The sequence below is a fragment of the Stegostoma tigrinum genome, chromosome 29 (assembly GCF_030684315.1).
Source record: "Stegostoma tigrinum isolate sSteTig4 chromosome 29, sSteTig4.hap1, whole genome shotgun sequence".
Classification (NCBI taxonomy): Eukaryota; Metazoa; Chordata; class Chondrichthyes; order Orectolobiformes; family Stegostomatidae; genus Stegostoma; species Stegostoma tigrinum.
Genome location: NC_081382.1, coordinates 35705633 through 35723121, shown reverse-complemented (window position 1 = coordinate 35723121; position 17489 = coordinate 35705633). Strand labels below are relative to the sequence as shown.

The window sequence follows — 17489 nt, the reverse complement described above, 5'->3', positions numbered from 1 at the left end:
GTGCCACAGATGCAAACTGACTTGAAGTTCATTCTGAGCATCTTGAGATCATATTTTTAAATCGCCAAAATTGGTGGATTTACTTGTCTGAAATCTCATTCATAAACTTCATTTTCACAACACAATATTACATGATATAAAAGGGACTTTAAACTTTGGATTAGAATCTTTAAATCCCATTCTTCTGATATGATTGGAAGAAAAGTTGTATGAAGCATACTGAAGCTTTCGATGCGCAACTGTTGATTGAGTTCTCTGAAGCTTTTATAACTGCATAGTACATGAAAACTGGCAAAGTGAGTTGTTTCTTATTCCTTTGGTTTCTCTCAATGAAATATATTGATTAATGGGAATATACTATACTTAGGATTGAGTTTTAAAAGAAGTAACATTTCGTGTCAAGCAGTTACAGGCTTTTGGGGTTTATATTGCTACCCTGACCCTTCAGATGAAATTATTTCCTTTAACTCTGACTCATTCATCCATACATTTGCTGTGTACAATGTATAATATTAGATATTACAAGCAGAAAAAAATCTGTTTGCAGTATTGAGGTTGATGTTTTGTATGGAAAGGCAATGCAATGCTCTTGGTACAGTGAAAATCGTTATTGACGGTCTCATGACTCAAAATGTCCACATCTGATGCACATATTACAATGTTGTAATCTTTATTGATTTTAATCCACCAATTACAATAACACAAAAGATAACAATAACACATACAGATCAATAACCCATAGTACCATTCAGTGGATGAATACAAATCTGTGTTAAGTTTCTTGTAGTCCACTCAAAAGGCAACAAACAGTGTCCTTTATCCTTGTTTTTAAATAAGTAAATACAATTACTCATGCAGAGTTAGAATGGTATTGTGTTACACATGCAGTTTACTTTCTTATTCAAAGCTACGTTTTGCAATTGTAAAGACGTTGAAATGTTTTTATCCCTGAGAAAAAAGGTATCGGGTAGGATAAATACCTCAGTTGATTTATCTCTTTTGTAGGCAAAATGTGTGCAGAGTAACCCTTAATAATCCCCTTCTTTATGGCTTACAGTCACAGAAGGAGCTAAATGAATAAAGTAAAAGTAATCAGGAGCATTTATTCCCTGTCAGTTCCAAAGTGATTTCTCTTTCAATTTCTACATCAGTGCCTTTAAAATGTTTGAATGATGATGGAATCATACTAATAAAAGAATAGCAGTAAGCAGTACAGGAGGCTGGAAGTGACTGGTCACAGTAGGTATAAAGTAATGTAATTATACGGCATACAGCCCACTCGACTGCACAAAAATAAAGGCATGGAATTCTGGAGAGACATCCAGCACCATTGTAAATTCTTCCAAATTGCTTGTTTTTTTATTCTCGCAAATAATTCATCAATCCCATGGATGGTAACTGCTGTGGTGTTTTGAAACCTATGTGGAGGGAAACTAAGAAGCAGAAAATCTAAAAGCATAAGTTTAAAACGGGGGAAAAAATACAATTAAAGAATTAAATTAGGGTATTTTTCTGAATTTGCTCTGTTTAGTTTTTCTGGATATGTACTACTGAGAGCTGAGATGACCTTCTCCTGAGCCATTACCAGTACAGGTCTATTGCTGCTAAGAGATCTATATAAGGATTTTTGCAACAATCTTTTTACCTTGTTTGCATTCCTGTGAGAGCAGGGTGTCAGAATTCAGTTCAGTACTTCCAAAACAAGATGTAGCTTTAAACATGTACCAAACATTTTGGTGCTTGTGCTCCAATGTGTTAAGCAGCTCTAATTAGGAGGAGAGGTTTTTGGTTCTGTATTAATTGCACAACACTAGGGAAACCAGGCCTAAATAGTATATAACTCATAATGTAGCTCAAGATGTCATGTGAAAATGAAATACAAAAATCAGCTCTACAAATCAAAATAGTTTTTTTTTTGCTGGGCAATGATTGTTAGAAAGGCATGACTAACAAGAATATTTCCACATGATAATTTTAATTTCATTATACGGCACTTGATTATCACCAACTTACAGTAATATGATTTATAAGAGTCAATGAGGTAGTTTCTCAAAATTCGTGACCCAGTAACACTCCAACTTGTTTAAAAGCCAAGGCATTCATTACATGTCTTGATGTTTGAGCAGATGAATAGGGTATAATATCAATAGAAAAGCATTGTGATCTCGTTTCAAATATAAAAATTCAATCCAATTATGTTATCAGGACCAGATCTTCAATTATAGTTGGAAGCCCAACTTTGAAGCAGTGTCATCCTGCCAGGTGAAAACTGTCAAGAGTCAGTTCATGTGTTGCAGAGTTTTGGAAGTTCTCGGCAGCCAAGAGGAACAGACAAGCTTGATTTGGTTAAGGAAGTCTTGGATCACTTTTGCTCTGAGCTCACATCCCCACAGACCCAAGTTTGACACCAAGACACACGAGATTTTAGGTCAGTTGACCAAAAACCTGGTCAAATATCTTGATAGAGATAAGTGAGTTGTAGGAGTGGTATTCCAGATGTTAGAGCCTATGCCCATTGATGATGGAGCAATGATAATTGGGAATGCATTTGCAACCGGTCTTAGACAACCCCTGAACTGAGGGATGGAAGGAAGAGATTACCAAAATACAGTGGAATTAGGATATGGAAGGATTTGAAATCAGGCATGAAAATTTTAAATTGATTATCCAGGAACTGGTATAAGTTTGAAGCACCAGGGGATAGGGGAATGTGATTAGGTGAGAGGTGAGACCATTGTTAGAAATAGGTGTCAGACAGGATTCTAGAAATGTTTATTTAAATGAGGTTGTATCCCATTCACCATCTGTATTAAACACTTTGGGGACTGGTGCCTACAATATTTACACATCCTTAATAAACTGGAGCCAATCACGTTCTTTTGTTTTTGCCTCTTATTTGTTTTATTTAAAATAGAGCAAAACTGGACAGAAGATTTCATTTGTTAGCTATTGAAGTATAAAGTGTGCATTTACAGTTTTTCCTTTGGTAGTGCTCAATGGAAATACTCCCCTGTAAATATAAATACTTCTTTTGCTCATCAGACCTGTGATTGGTTCTGATGTCAGCTACTGCAGAGTGTAATAATGTACAGAGTTGTCAGAAGCAATTTTTATACTTTGAACAGAGGGTGCACAACAGTGAGCCATTATGGAGAGAATATGCTCTTAAATGAGCAAGACTGGATAGCTTGTAGGGGCAATGTGTGAGATGTGACAGATTAGTATTAATTTTAGTTTTTGGGTTTCTTCCATCCTCTCTTGACGTTTACATTGTGTGTTTGTCAGTATTACAATTATCTTGACACCTCATCCAATTGTCCAATTTACATGCAGTAGCCTAGATAGTGAGCATTGTCAGGCTACATCATTTGGGAGGGATCACCAGACCCAGTCTTACACAATATCTGCGAGAATTCCTAGAAGCATGGCATTCCAACCGGAATTCCATCAACAAACACATTGACTTGGAGCCAATCTACCATCCCCTGAGAAAAAGAACAGGAAATGACATCACCAACCCAAGGAAACCTAACCAGATAAATAGAAAGCGGGACATAACACCAGCGCTTTGTCGGAGGCTCACTGATGATGTTACCTAGAATGGTGACGAAACGTCTGAAAACTAACCTTCCAGCTCAGTGAACAAACTCACATCCAGAATAATATCTGCATCTACTCCTTTCTCATTGATATCTGTGGATACATAACTTACTCTTCAGTCCAAAAACACTGACACCCACTGAAACACCCCCTCCCCAGCAACTGCCTTAGTGATATATACACAAGTTAGGAATAAAACTGAATGTCTTCTGATCTCTACGAACTGGTGCTACTGTGTGGCATTGTTAGAGTTTTTGAGAATATAACTTGTAGGGTAAGTAAAGGGAATCCAATTACACTTTTGATTTCCTAAAGGCATTCAGAAAGCTGCCATGCAAAGTTTAGACATAAGGTAAGGACTCATGAAGTTGGGAGTAATACATTGACATGAATAAAAGGTTGGTTAACAGAAAGGAGACAAAGACTGGGGATTAAAGGACATTTTCAAGTTGGCAGTCTGTAACTAGTGGAGTGTTGCAAGGATTGATAGAACATAGAAAAGTACAGCACAGTACAGGCCCTTCAGCCCACGATGTTGTGCCGTGGATTAATCCTAATCCAAAAATAAAATAACCTAACCTAATTCCCCTCAATTCACTGCTGTCCATGTGCATGTCCAGCAGTCGCTTAAATGTCACTAATGACTCTGCTTCCATGACTACCACTGGTAAACTATTCCATGCGCTCATAACTCTGTGGGTGAAGAATCTCCCTCTGACATCTCTTCTATACCTTCCTCCTAACACCTTAAAACTATGACCCCTCGTGGCAGTCAGTCCTGCCCTGGGGAAAAGTCTCTGGCTATCGACTCTATCCATGCCTCTTGTTACCTTGTACACCTAAATGCACAGACCTCAGCTATTTACAATCAGAGTTAATGATTTCAACAGAGATGGAGAGTAATGCATCTAAGATTTCTGGTGATCCAAAGCTAGGTGAGAATGCAAGCTGTGAGATGGACACAAATAGGTTGTAAAGAGGTTGAGTAGGTAAACAGCAATTTGATAGATGGTGGGTAGTGAGAGGTATTACCGTAAAAATCTAAAAAATTGTAATATACCATAAAATTTGTAAATGTTATTGTTCAGAGGAGCCTGGATATATCACCAAAGGCCCAGAATCAACAAGTGACTGCAGCAAAATGTGAGTGAGGATTGGACAAGGGCTCATTGGCTAGAGGGCACAGGTTTTAAAAGAAAGACCAAGGAGGTAACTCTCCTTATAATCTCCACTTCCCTTTATTATCAATCAGATCCACCCCAACTCCTGGGAGCTTTTTAATGTGGTGACTGTTTCCTCACTCCTCACTGCTTGAATAACAGTGGGAAGGGTGTCTAGCTGCTTGCTGCACCAGATTAATATTAAAAAATGAAGGGATTTCCATTTTACATCCTCTTAAATAATTAAATTCTGGGATCTATCCCAGAATATTGAGGGAGGCAAAAAAACAAATTGGAGCATTGACAGACATCTTTGCATCCCCTTTGGCCACATTTAAGGACCCAGAGGTTTGGAGCATAGCCAAAGTTGTCCCATTCTTTAAGAAAGGTAGCAGGGATAATCCAGGAAATTACAGGCCTGTGAGCTTCACATCAGTGGTAGGGAAATTATTGGAAAAGATTGTCAGGGACAAGATCTATATGTATTTAGAAACAAATGGACTTTAGTGATAGACAAAATGGTTGTTTGTGGGGAGGTTGTGCCTCTCTAACTTGATTGAGTTTTTTGAGGTGATGAAGATGATTGAGGTTGATGTTATCCACAGTAAAACCTTTGACATGGTACCTCATGGCAGTCTGGTACAAAAGGTGAAGTCATATAATATCTGGGTAAGCTGGCAAGATGGATGCAAAACTGGCTTAGTCACAGGGTAACTAGGAGACAGAGGGTAGTGGTAGAAGGATCGAAGATACTGAGAACTGCAGATTCTGGAGTCAGAGTCAACTAGTGTGGACCTGGAGGAACACAGCACGTCAGGCAGCATCAGAGAAGTAGAAAAGTTGATGTTTCTGGTCGGGAACCTTCTTCAGAGCAGTGGAAGGATGCTGTTCAGAATGGATGGTTCTGACTAACAGTATTCCGCAGAGATCAATGCTAGGACCTCTGCTGTTTGTGATCTGCATAAATGATTTGGAGGAAAATATAGCTGGCCTAATTAGTAAGTTTGCACATGATGCCAAGATTGGTGGAGTTGCAAATAGTGAGAAGGATTGTCAGAGGATACAACAGGATATAGGTCTGTTGGAGGCAAGGGCCAGCAAATGGCAGATGGAGATTAATCTGAACAAATGTGAGGTGACGCATTTTGGAAGGTCAAGTGCAGGTGAAAATTGTACAGTGAATGCAGAAAACCCTTAGGAGTATTGATATTTAGAGGGATCTGGGTGTCCAGGTCCACAGATCACTGAAGGTGGCGGTGCAGGTAGTTAAGGATGTAAAACAGGCCTGTGGCATGCTTGCCTTCATTGGAAGGGGCATTCAGTATAAGCATGGGTAAGTTATGCTGCAGCTTTATAGAAAGTTAACCCACTCTTGGAACATTGTGTACGGTGTGGTCACCACACCACCAGATGGATGTGGATGATTTGGAGACAGAACAGAAAGGTTCACCAGGACGATGCCTGGTACGGGGGTTTTAGCTATGATGAAAGGTTGGATGGTCTGGGTTTGTCTTCACTGGACACAGGAGGTTGAGGGGGCGACCTGATAGAAGTTATAAGATTGTGAATGGCATAGATAAAGTGGAAAGTATGAGGGTTTTTCCCAGGGCGGAGGGGTCCATTATGAGGGGACATGGGCTGAAGATGCAGGGGGAGAAGTTTAAAAGAGATATGCAAGGTGAGTTTTTCACACAAAGGGTGGTGAGTACCTGATACGTGCAGCCAGAGGAGTTGGTAGAGTAATGATATTGCAATAACAGCATTTCAAGAAATACCTGAATGAATACATGAATAAGAAGGGAATAGAGGGATGCGGATCCTCTAAGTGAATGCAGTTTTAGTCTGGAAGAGCAAAATGTGTCAGCGCAGGCTTGGATGTTCAAAGGGCCTGTTCCTGTGTGCTGTACTATTCTTTGTTCTAAATGTCACCTACTTCCAAATTGCCTTAGGAGAAACCATTAAATTCCATCCATTAACTCTGCTTTCTTCAACACCAATAGAAGTATTTCCACTAGCAATTTTTATTCATCTTGAAGAATTGTATATTTTCCTTCCATTCCTCCTCACACTTTTGCCTCACCATCCTGCGACAGAAATACATTGTTCCATAGTTTGTTGTACTGAGAACTGATTTCTAAGGTATTAAATTTATCCTACAGAAGTAAATTGTGGTAATTGGACTGTGTGGTCAGTGTAAGAGTACTTTAGTTTAGAGCATGTATTTTTATTGTGAAAATCTGCAGCTGTCAGTATGAATAGGCAATCTGAAACCAGATCAATGCCAGTGGTGCTCCAGCAGCCACTTGTAGGTGTGTTAGTGTGACCTGGCAGGATTCTCCTGCATTTTTTTACTTTGTTAAACACCTAAGTGAGTGTTTTGTTATGTACTTTAGCTTGAGATGCAGGACTACTGTACCAACCATGTGACCTAATTAGTTTTTAATTATATTGAATGGTGAAGTGATACCTTGCCTATATATAAAAGTTATATATTTTTGTACTACTCATGCACTCAGAATCTAGTTTATTTTGTGTGTGTATTTAATTGGCCAGGTCGCCTTGATGGTTCTCTACATGCTTGACATTGTCAGGTTACAACTAGCAACCAGAGCTGCTTTTGATAATGTTCTCTAGTTGTTAAGTTCCCATTGTACGAAGGCGTTCAGTGCAGCTTGCATACTCTAGGTCAACAAAAGAACAATAACTTGGCTTTTTAATTTTTCTTTTTAAAGTAAAACTCTGGTGGTTTAACTGAGAGATTTCATTTTATTGCCCCTGAGTGTCAAAGAATAATAAAAAAAATCAATTTGTTGAACAAATGTTTTCCATTGAAAAGGCTGTGTCAATATGCTGTGGCTTTTTAGACATGACTTCTAACAGACTATAATAAAGGTCTGAAGAGTAAAATTAATGTGATGCATGTTTCATGGACATGTTGCTGTCAACCTACATTATCCTTGAACCATTTATTGATCCTGATTTATCTGTTGAAGCAATTGACCCAACATTTAGCAAGGGTAGAACAGATTGATATATTAATGTAGGCAAAACCTTGGATAAAAAACACTCTTTAGTAAACAGTAGATACCATAGGAGTTTAGGTACCCTGGAGAGTTACGCACATCATCAATTTGCTCATATGGTATTCATGGCAAGAGAAGTTAAATGTAGCTTTTAAAATAAGCAATGGGTTTGCTCATTACATTGTATTTTGTAGCACTGCATGCATTGTAAACCACTTGAGTTCACCTGTGTAGTGAAGTGTGCATGCTTGCTAAGTGAATAATTCACTGTATCATTTACTGCTACTGAAATATTAGTTTATAATTTTCTGTCTAATATGCACTGATGGTTACGCAGTGTAAATAATGGTAAAATGTAAAAATTCATGGTAACGTTACAGTTTCATTCACTAAAACTTGGGAGGGAGAGCCATTCTTCCCCCTCAAAGTTATTTTTGCACATAGGTCTACAAATTTCTACCAATTTCCCAGTGTAACTATCTACAAGGGAATATATTCTCGCATGAGCCTCATTTGTGATCAAGATCATGTCAGTATAATCTCCAAGCATTCCTTTTACCCATCTCACTAGTAACATCTTCCACAAATCTTCCAACCAACATTCTTTCTGCACCTGCCTGGTAAGAAACTCTTTCTCCATATCACAACTATATCTAGAAACTTTCAACTACTTAGCCTTTGAGCCTCTCTTCGTACTTTGTTTCTGCAGCCCTCAATCTGCTCAAACTTTCTTTAACCTCTATCGTTGACTTTGTCCCTAACAAAGCCTTTGCTTCCTCAGGTGCAACGGACACACACTTGAAATGTTCCTGGCACAAACTGATTTAGCTACTTACCACCTGATCTGGTTACTTCCAAACCATTCTTCCTTCATTCATTATCTTAAACTTTTCATAATCTTACAGTCCAAATCAATCTCAAAATGAGCTCCCAATCCTGAATCCTTTCCATCACAAAGATGTATGATATCACTTAATAATGTTAAATGGAATTGCATAGAATTTAATGTATAGAAACAGACTACTGTATTTAGCCTAACTAGTATTTGCATATGGTTTTGCTGTATCCTATTTCACCTAACTCAACCTGAAAATTTTGTTCTTGCCTCCCTCATTTACTAATATAACTTTCCCTTAAGGGTACCTGTGTTACCTTAACTAGTCCAAAGTGACACATTCTAACTACTCTGAGTAAAGAAGTTTCACCTGAATTCTGTTGATATATCAGTGACTATTTCAGCACCTAATTGATTCATTCTACTGTTTAAATGCACATTCACATTTGCACTGCCTTCAAACTTGACTCTTTCAGTACTATCCTGAGTCCTCCCATCCTCCAATCTACATAAACATCAACTCATCCAAAATTCTAGCATTTTTCATTTTCCATAATAACTCCCACTTACCTCTCACCCCTGTCCTAACTAATTTGCATTGATTCCTTGTATCTTCTTGGCCTTGGTTTAAAGTCTTTGCTACTACTTCAAATCCTATAACCTTTCTTGCAAGGCTATGAACACCCATCTCTTCCTTATGAATATTTTCCCATTTTTCTTCAATACTGATAAGTCTGATTCAGTCATCTCAGAACAAGGGGACAGACCATTCACCTAGATCAAGATTACTCTGTACCTCTGGTTACATTTAATTCCCCAAACCCCACCCCACCTGACCCTACCATCTCAAATGATGCTAACCCAACTTTTGTCCCCATCTAATTAATATTAATCCCAATGTTGAAAGTTGCAATTAGTCCAGAAACCACATCTTTCTTTGGGAGATGGAATTTCAGATTCCTACTATCCTCTGAGTGATAAATGCCTCCAGACTTAATTCCAAAATGTTTTGACCCTAATTGTAAGAATTTTTATTTATTTTCTGGATTCCTCTCCAGAGAAAATAGTCTCCCCAACTGCAGCGAATCTCAATCATTCTTAAGACTTCAATCAAAGCACCCTTCAACCTGCTACACCAATGGGAGTACAAATAAATTAACTTGTCACCATAATTTTCCATTTAAGCCCAAAATTCTGGTGAATGAATGGGCACAACTAAGGACACATGTCTTTGCTCAGGTGAAGTGTCCAAAATGGAATGCCGAACTCCTAATGATGGCTAACCAAGCTAATTTACAAGTAAAGCATCATGTTCTCACATGTTTGCATTCTAACTGACCCTCCTTTCCAAATATTTCATTGATTACATTTCTATAGGACCATTAATCTTTAAAAATGCAAGTATGTGAATATCCAAAATATAGTTCTTGGTCACTTGCCATCAGGAAAATGTTGTAATTTACCTTTCTTTGATCCACACCGGATGACCTCAAGCTTCCCCACATATTGATTTGAATTTGATGTGTGTGTTTATTTATTCACCTGATCTCTGTCCTTTTTTTCTTGCGCACCCATCAAAATAACTTAGCTACCTCCTTAGTGTCGTGTGCAAATTTGGACTCCTAACTCTCTGATCCTTTATGTCAGATGTTACAAATGTATATTATGGCCCTAGTGCAGATCCTGGAAACATTACTTATCACAACCTGTAACTGGGATAACATTCCTTTTATCAATACCTCTCTGTATCCTACCTAATCAACCCATGTTAATGAGAATACCTAGAATTCTGTGCTGTTTCATTTTTTAATTATTTTTTCTGCAGTATGCTGTGAACTTCCAGAAGGCATTTGATAGAAAATATTCATTAACACTCCCTTAACCACAATGCCAGTGCCTGGTTTTATCTAAAACACCATTGGATATATTTAAATGCATTGTTGCAACACACATTTTTGCTGTTGTTTGCCAGCCCATCTCAATGGAGCAAAGATTAAAGTTTAGTATGTAGGGAAATGACTGATATAAACTTCCATTATGTTCTTCCAAGTACAGCACTTTGTTCTCCTAAATGCCTCAAAATGAGCTTGGTGGAGAGATCAAACCTTTAACAATGTGGTGGGATACTGCATTAAAGTAGTGGTTACATTTGGATTTCACAAAAACACTTGAATGGGGATGCTGGTTAGTTCAATTGGCTAAATAGCTCATGTGTGGTTTAGAATAACTCAAATGGAAAGGGTTCAATAGCGTTATTCTTTGTCCTGTCCCTGAGAGTGGAAGGCAGTGGAAAATTACAACTTATATAAAAGAAAATTGCCAGTCAAACCGCTTAGGATACAGCATCAGCAGGTGATGACTGAAGGTCCTTTTGTTTTGGGCAAAGGCCCACTGACATGACTTAAATGTTCTAAAATGTAGCAAAAGAATACTAACAGTTGATAAATGTGTTTTATTAATTTTTTTTTCCTTTTTTAGCATGAACGTGCAGGGTGACTATAACCCAACTGATGCAGGCGGGTTTATCAAGATTTGCTCTTTGAGGTGAGTGACGTTATAATTTTTTTAAAAAGTGGAACTTCTACCCCAGGTATTTTATGATATCAATAGTTGTTTCTCATTTTTCTTTTATGGTCGGGATATGATTATAAATTATGAGCCAAAGGTTTGAAAAGCTTACTAGCCAATGGTTGGATACAAATATGACTTGTCTGTCTGTATTTTCTTAGTGTAGATGTGCTGAGCAGATGATCCATCTCGGCCTCCTCCACTGGTCCCCAGCATCACTGATGCCAGTCTTTAGCCAATTCTATTCACTCTATATGATATCAAAAATGGTTGGAGACACTGTTACTGTAAAGGCTATGAGCCCTGACAACATTCTGGCAGTAGTGTTTAAAGATGTATGCTCTAGCACTTGTCATGCCTGTAGCCAACCTGTTTCAGTTCAGTTACATCTCGCAATGTAGAAAGTTGCCAAGTTATGTCCTGTGAGCAAAAAGCAGGGCAAGTCCAACCCAGCCAGTTACTATCCCATCGGTCTACTCCTGCTCATCAGTAAAAAGTGATGGAATTATTTCATCAACAGTGATATCAAGCAGCATTTGTTGAACAATAACCGGCTCACTGACACTCCTCCGTTTGGGATTTTACAGCCACTTACCGCCTGACTGATTACAGCCTTAGTTTGAACATTGACAAAAGAGCTGAATTTCAGAGGTGAGAGTAGCTGCCCTTGACATCAAGGCTGAATTTGACTGATAAGGTCAGAAGTGGGAATAGTCACTGATGATTGCACAATGTTCAGCACATTAGTAACTCTTTCAATACTGAAGCAGCTCATATATTCAAATGCATCCAGACCTGAACAATATCTAGGTTTGAGCTGACAAGGGGGAAGAACCATACACACACTCTCCACAAATGCCAGACAATGATCATATTCAACAAGACTCAAATAAACCATTGCCGCTTTACATTCAGTGATGTTACCATCACTGAATTCCACACTATCAAGATCCTGAGTGTTACCACTTTCCAGAAACTGACCTGTACCAACCATATAAAACAGTGGCATCAAGAACAGTTCAGATGGAAGAAATCCTGTACTAAATAATCCACTTACTGAGTCCTTGCAGCCTGTTATGAGGAGAAATTATACAGATCAGGCCTGTTTTCTCTAGAGTTTAGAAGGTTAAAGGGCGATCTGATTGAAGTCTTCAAGATATTAACAGAAGAAGACAGTGTAGATAGAGATAAACTATTTCTACTGGTTGGGGATTCTAGACCCAGGCGGTATAGTTTTAAAATTAGGGCTAGATCATTCAGAAGAGATGTTAGGAAGCACTTCTACACCACCACGACAGACGGTGGAATTTGAATTCACTAAATATCTGGAATTAACAATCTAATGGTGACCATAAATCATTTGTCAATTGTTGGAAATACCCATCTGGCTTACGAATATCCTTGAGGGAAGGAATCTGCCACCCTTACCTGGTCTGGCCTACATGTGACTCAACATCCACAACAATGTGGTTGACTCTGAACTGCCATCTAGTAAAATACGGATGGCCAATAAATGCTGCTTACCCAGCAATGCCCTTGTCTGTTAACTAATAAACAAATCAAAGGATGTTAGAGCTTTGAACTCTCTCCCACAAATAGCAGTGAATGCTAGAACAGTTATTGCAATCTGAGAGATCATTTGTTTGTTAAACAAAGGTATTAGGGGATATAGGTGAAGGCAGTTATCTCGAGTTAGGCCACAGATCAGCCATGATCATATTGAATGGTGGAATAGGATTGAGGGGTTGAAGAGCCTGTTCCTGTTCTTATTTTCCAACTCCCTACTTACCTGGATGAGTGCAACTACAGCTATACTCACGAAGGTTGATATAATCTGATACAAAGCGGCCCACTCATTGGCACCATGTCCACAAATATTCACTTCCCCCACTATCATCAGTCAGTAGCCAGGGGCAGTATGTGCCACTAAACAAAGTTTAGAATTTGCATATTATAGTTTGAAAGATTTATGAACATCAAGCATGAGCCTGATCTTTTACCACAATTAGTGGTAACTGAACCAGCTGCTTCTTATAAGAGACCAGAACTGAAGTTATACATTTGATCTGTAAAGGCTTCCCGGTACAGATTCTCAGTCTAGCTGAGGCCTTGCACAAACTTAAGGGTTGAAGTCCAGAGCGATTATTTTCATATTTATCTGTGGGATGTGAGCAATAACCCCAAGGATGTTGATAGTGGGGTTTCAGTGATGGTAGCACAATTGAATGTCAAGGGGCCATGGTTAAATCATTTCTTATTGGTGATGGTCATAGTTTGGCATTTGTATGGCATGAAAGTTACTTGTCACTTGTCACCCCAAGCCTGGATATTGTCCAGATCTTGTTGCATTTGAACATGGACTACTTCAGTATCTGAGGAGCCATGAATGGTGCTAAACATTGTGCAATCATCTGTGAACATCCCCACCTCCGACCTTACGATGGAGGAAAGGCCATCGATGAGGCATCTAAAGATGGTTGGTCAAAGGACACTACCCTGAGGGACTCATGCAGAGATGTCCTGGGGCCATGATGACTGATCTCCAGTAACCACAACAATCTTCCTTTGTGCCAGGTGTGACTTTAACCACCAGTGAGTTTGCCCCTGATACCCAATGATTCCAATTTTGCTTGGACTCCTTGATGCTACACTCGGTCAATTACAACATTGATGTCAACCTTATCTCTGGAATTCAGCTCTTCTGTCCATGTTTGAACCAAGGCTGTAATGAAGTCAGGAGCTGGGTAACCCTGACAGAACCCAAACTGGACATCACTGAGCAGGTTATTGCTGAGCAGGTGCTGCTTGATAATGCTGTTGATGACATCTTCCATCACATTAGCAGATCATCAAGAAAGACTGGTTCAGCAATCACTGAACCAGCCAGGTCGGCATCAACCTCCATTAGAACTAGGTGACCATTTAACCAGACATTTATTTTGATTGGTTTTGATTTGAATGTTGCTAAGCAATTTAACTGTTCCAAACCAGATGTAGGTGGACGCTCCAGGGTGTGCGTTCTTGTGGATACTGGTCTGAGTTGTCCTGCTCAGTTTTGGTCTTTGGGACTCTCTTTTTGCCATCTCAAGTTCACATACCAGCAACAGCTATGATAGATTGCCAAGCCAGATCCTAAAGAAACTTAACTGTTTGGCCGAAGCTTGGCTTTGTTTTGGGGTTTTGCTGTTGGCTGACCTAGAATCCCTGAATTCAGGTTATATCCTAAGTCAGGCTATGTAATTGCCTTCACGTAAATAGTGTTCCCCAAACTCAGTTGGACTGGTGAGTGTGTCTACTTTCATCAGAATAGCGTGCAACTCATATGCTCCACTTGCTGCATTTTCCAGTGCCAAGGCAGTTAAAGTGCTTGTTTGAAGCCCCTAGGCTTCAGCCAGAAGGCACTTTCATGGTTACATCATTAATCCCACATTCCAAATCATCTCTCAGTATCTTATTAAGAGTTAAACCAGTCACATGCCTCTGCCTGTTGTCTTAACCTAGTTAGAAATCTCAATACAGATTCCCTTGGTTCCCAAATTGTCGGGTAATACTGATAGCATCTCAGAATTAGAGATAGTAGGAACTGCAGGTGCTGGCGAATCTGAGATAACAAGGTGTAGAGCTGGATAAACACAGCAGGCCAAGTAGCATCAGAGGAGCAGGAAGGCTGACGTTTTGGGCCTAGACCCTTTAGAAGGGTCTAGGCCCAAAACATCAGTCACCTTGCTCCTCTGATACTGCTTGGCCTGTAGTGTTCATCCAGCTATACACCTTGTTATCTCAGAATTAGAGATGGTTTAGAGTTGTAATATCCCTTGTCTAAATTCATCACGTGTTGAAAGATTTTAGTGTCTAGTACCTCAGAAACTTTTCTGATGGAGGGTCTAGGCCCGAAATGACAGCTTTTGTGCTCCTAATATGCTGCTTGGCCCGCTGTGTTCATCCAGCTCCACACTTTGCTACCTCGGATTCTCCAGCATCTGCAGTTCCAATTTTCTCTTTCCGTGTACTAGGCCCAATTTTTGATGGCAGGATTGAATAAGTCAAACTTCCCAAATAATGGCCAGAAATGCTCGCCCCAACTCAAAAACAATTGCCTGAGCGATTTTCTTCAGGAGTGTGCTTTTCTCTCATTGCCACTGAAATACCTCCACAGAGGCCAATATTCCATCATGTGGTCACCCTTTATTTACACGTGGAGAGAAACTGGCAATCCTGTTCTTTATTAGTTAGCCAGGGCTTCCTACTTGGACCAGATTAACACCCCAGTCTGGGAACTCATATCCTGTGGAGTTCACTTGGCTGACCCTGTTACAGTCACTACACCATTATAGTGCAAAAGTAGAGCATATCACATCAGTCAAGCTGTGTAGCCTTGTTGTATACAGCATGCTCACATCAAAAAGCTCCAATAATGGATTCAGGCATGCCTTTTTGAAAGAACTGGCAAGAGTTTTGAGTGGAAGTTTGTGGATTTCTGTTTATCTGTATAAAGCCAAATTTCTACATTTTTGATGTTTCTCTGTTTTAACATAAAAAGCTAAGGATCCCATTGTGTTTTCAAACAGACTGAAGGAATACCATCGCCTCCAGAGTTCCACGATTCCAAAATCTGAGTGAATGAGGTTGAGCTTTGACATCAACATGTTTGAATTTTACAGGATATGAAACTTTCTGAAAGCAAAGTGTGGATTTCCCCTGTATATTACTGGTTTTAGTTTAAATAAAATAAATCATATTGAACACAAAACTATTAGGGTTGACTTGGTTCTGTGTGGTTTTCTTTAAGTAACAATTAAGGATGAAGTTTCTTAAATAAAAACAAAGTATTTGAAAAAATGCAACAGATCTGGCAGTATCTTTGGAGACAGAATTAAAGTTAATACTTTGAGTGATTTTTTTTTTCAGAACTCTTAAACGTGTTTTAAGTCATTACATTTTATAGTTTTAAATATACTTGTTACATTATTTTGATTAATGTTACGATAAGCTTAAATAAAGGTCTAAGACCCATAACACAGTTTACTGTTGAAGTGCAAAAAAGAAAATGGCACCCTGGTTTTTTTTATAAGGTGAAGGTTGTAAGAAGGAGGAAAGATAGAAGTCTTGCATGGAATTTTAAAAGAATAGGCCATGCCTGATGAAGATGTTTACAGCTTTTGAAAAGGCCACTAAAGTAGTGGAAATGAAAAAGTCTCTGAATTTTTTTTTCCTTCTAAAAGGCATTTGGTCTAGTCCCTCATAAGAAACTGTTGGCTAAAGTTGAAACTCGTGAAAGTAAAGACAAATTGTTGACTTGGACCAGAATTTTACACACAGGCAACAGTCGCAGTCCTGATTTTAAAAAGTCAGGGGTGAGCCAACATTCACTTAGCAGGGTTGCCTCCTCCAAGTTTATGTCCACCAAATCATTAATAGGCTCAGGGCAAATCTTGTACCACACCTGGGAGGAATACCTTCCCTGCAAACTACTGGACAATCAGATGGCTAGCAGCTGTCAGCTCCCTATAGTGCCATCAAGAACTGTGGGTACAGCTCTGATTGCAGGCTAATGGAGTAATTTTCTTTAATTCTAAATGACTAGAATACAAATGATTGAATGTCCTGCTACATCAGTATAAAACTTGAATTAGACTTTAGCCTCACTGTTTATATTCAATTCAGGACTCTAAATATCTACTTGATGTTTTGGACTGTACCAGAACTTCAAAGATTAAATCAGTGATATTGCTGAATTCCCCATTTTCTCTGGACATTACCATTGACCAGAAACTGAACAAGACTATCCGTATAAGTACAGTAGCTACAAGAGTAAATTAGAGTATAGGAATTCTGCAGCAGGATCTTAACTCCTAATTCCTCAATGTCTTTCATCTATAATGTACGAGCCAGAGTTTGATAGAATACTCACTGCTTACCTGGATGACTACAGCTCTGACAACATTCAAGAAGATTGGCACCATCCAGAACACACCAGTTCACTTGACAGGCACTACATCCACAAACATTCAGAGCCATGACCTTTATAGAAGATTTCAACTAATGGAGGCTCATATATTGAGTAAGAAGTATTTATTACAATGGGACCTAAGAGGCAAAGCAGCAAGCAAAATTACAGGGAATGTTAGTGGGTGGTGCTTATGGCATTCTGCATTATTAACCTCTCAGATCCAGATACAATACAAACTACCAAAATATGTATTAGTCCTGTCATAGTGGTTTACTTAAATTTACCACCAATGGAAATCAAGAAGGTTAGATTAGCTCAGGGAGTGCCAAATTTTATGGTGCTATGTACCATTG

At 39.0% G+C, this 17489-nt stretch overlaps 1 protein-coding gene across 2 annotated transcripts in view; it reads left to right on the top strand.

Annotated features, from left to right (window-relative positions):
- Positions 1-15936, top strand: part of ass1 (argininosuccinate synthase 1) — a 141860-nt gene extending 125924 nt beyond the window's left edge. For both annotated transcript variants that reach the window (XM_048559123.2, XM_048559124.2), the window contains exons 14-15: positions 11097-11162; positions 15755-15936. In XM_048559123.2, the coding sequence (XP_048415080.1) occupies positions 11097-11162; positions 15755-15806 (118 nt within the window). In that variant the 3' untranslated portion in view covers positions 15807-15936. The remainder of the gene's footprint in view (positions 1-11096; positions 11163-15754) is intronic.
- The last annotated feature ends 1553 nt before the right edge of the window (positions 15937-17489 follow it).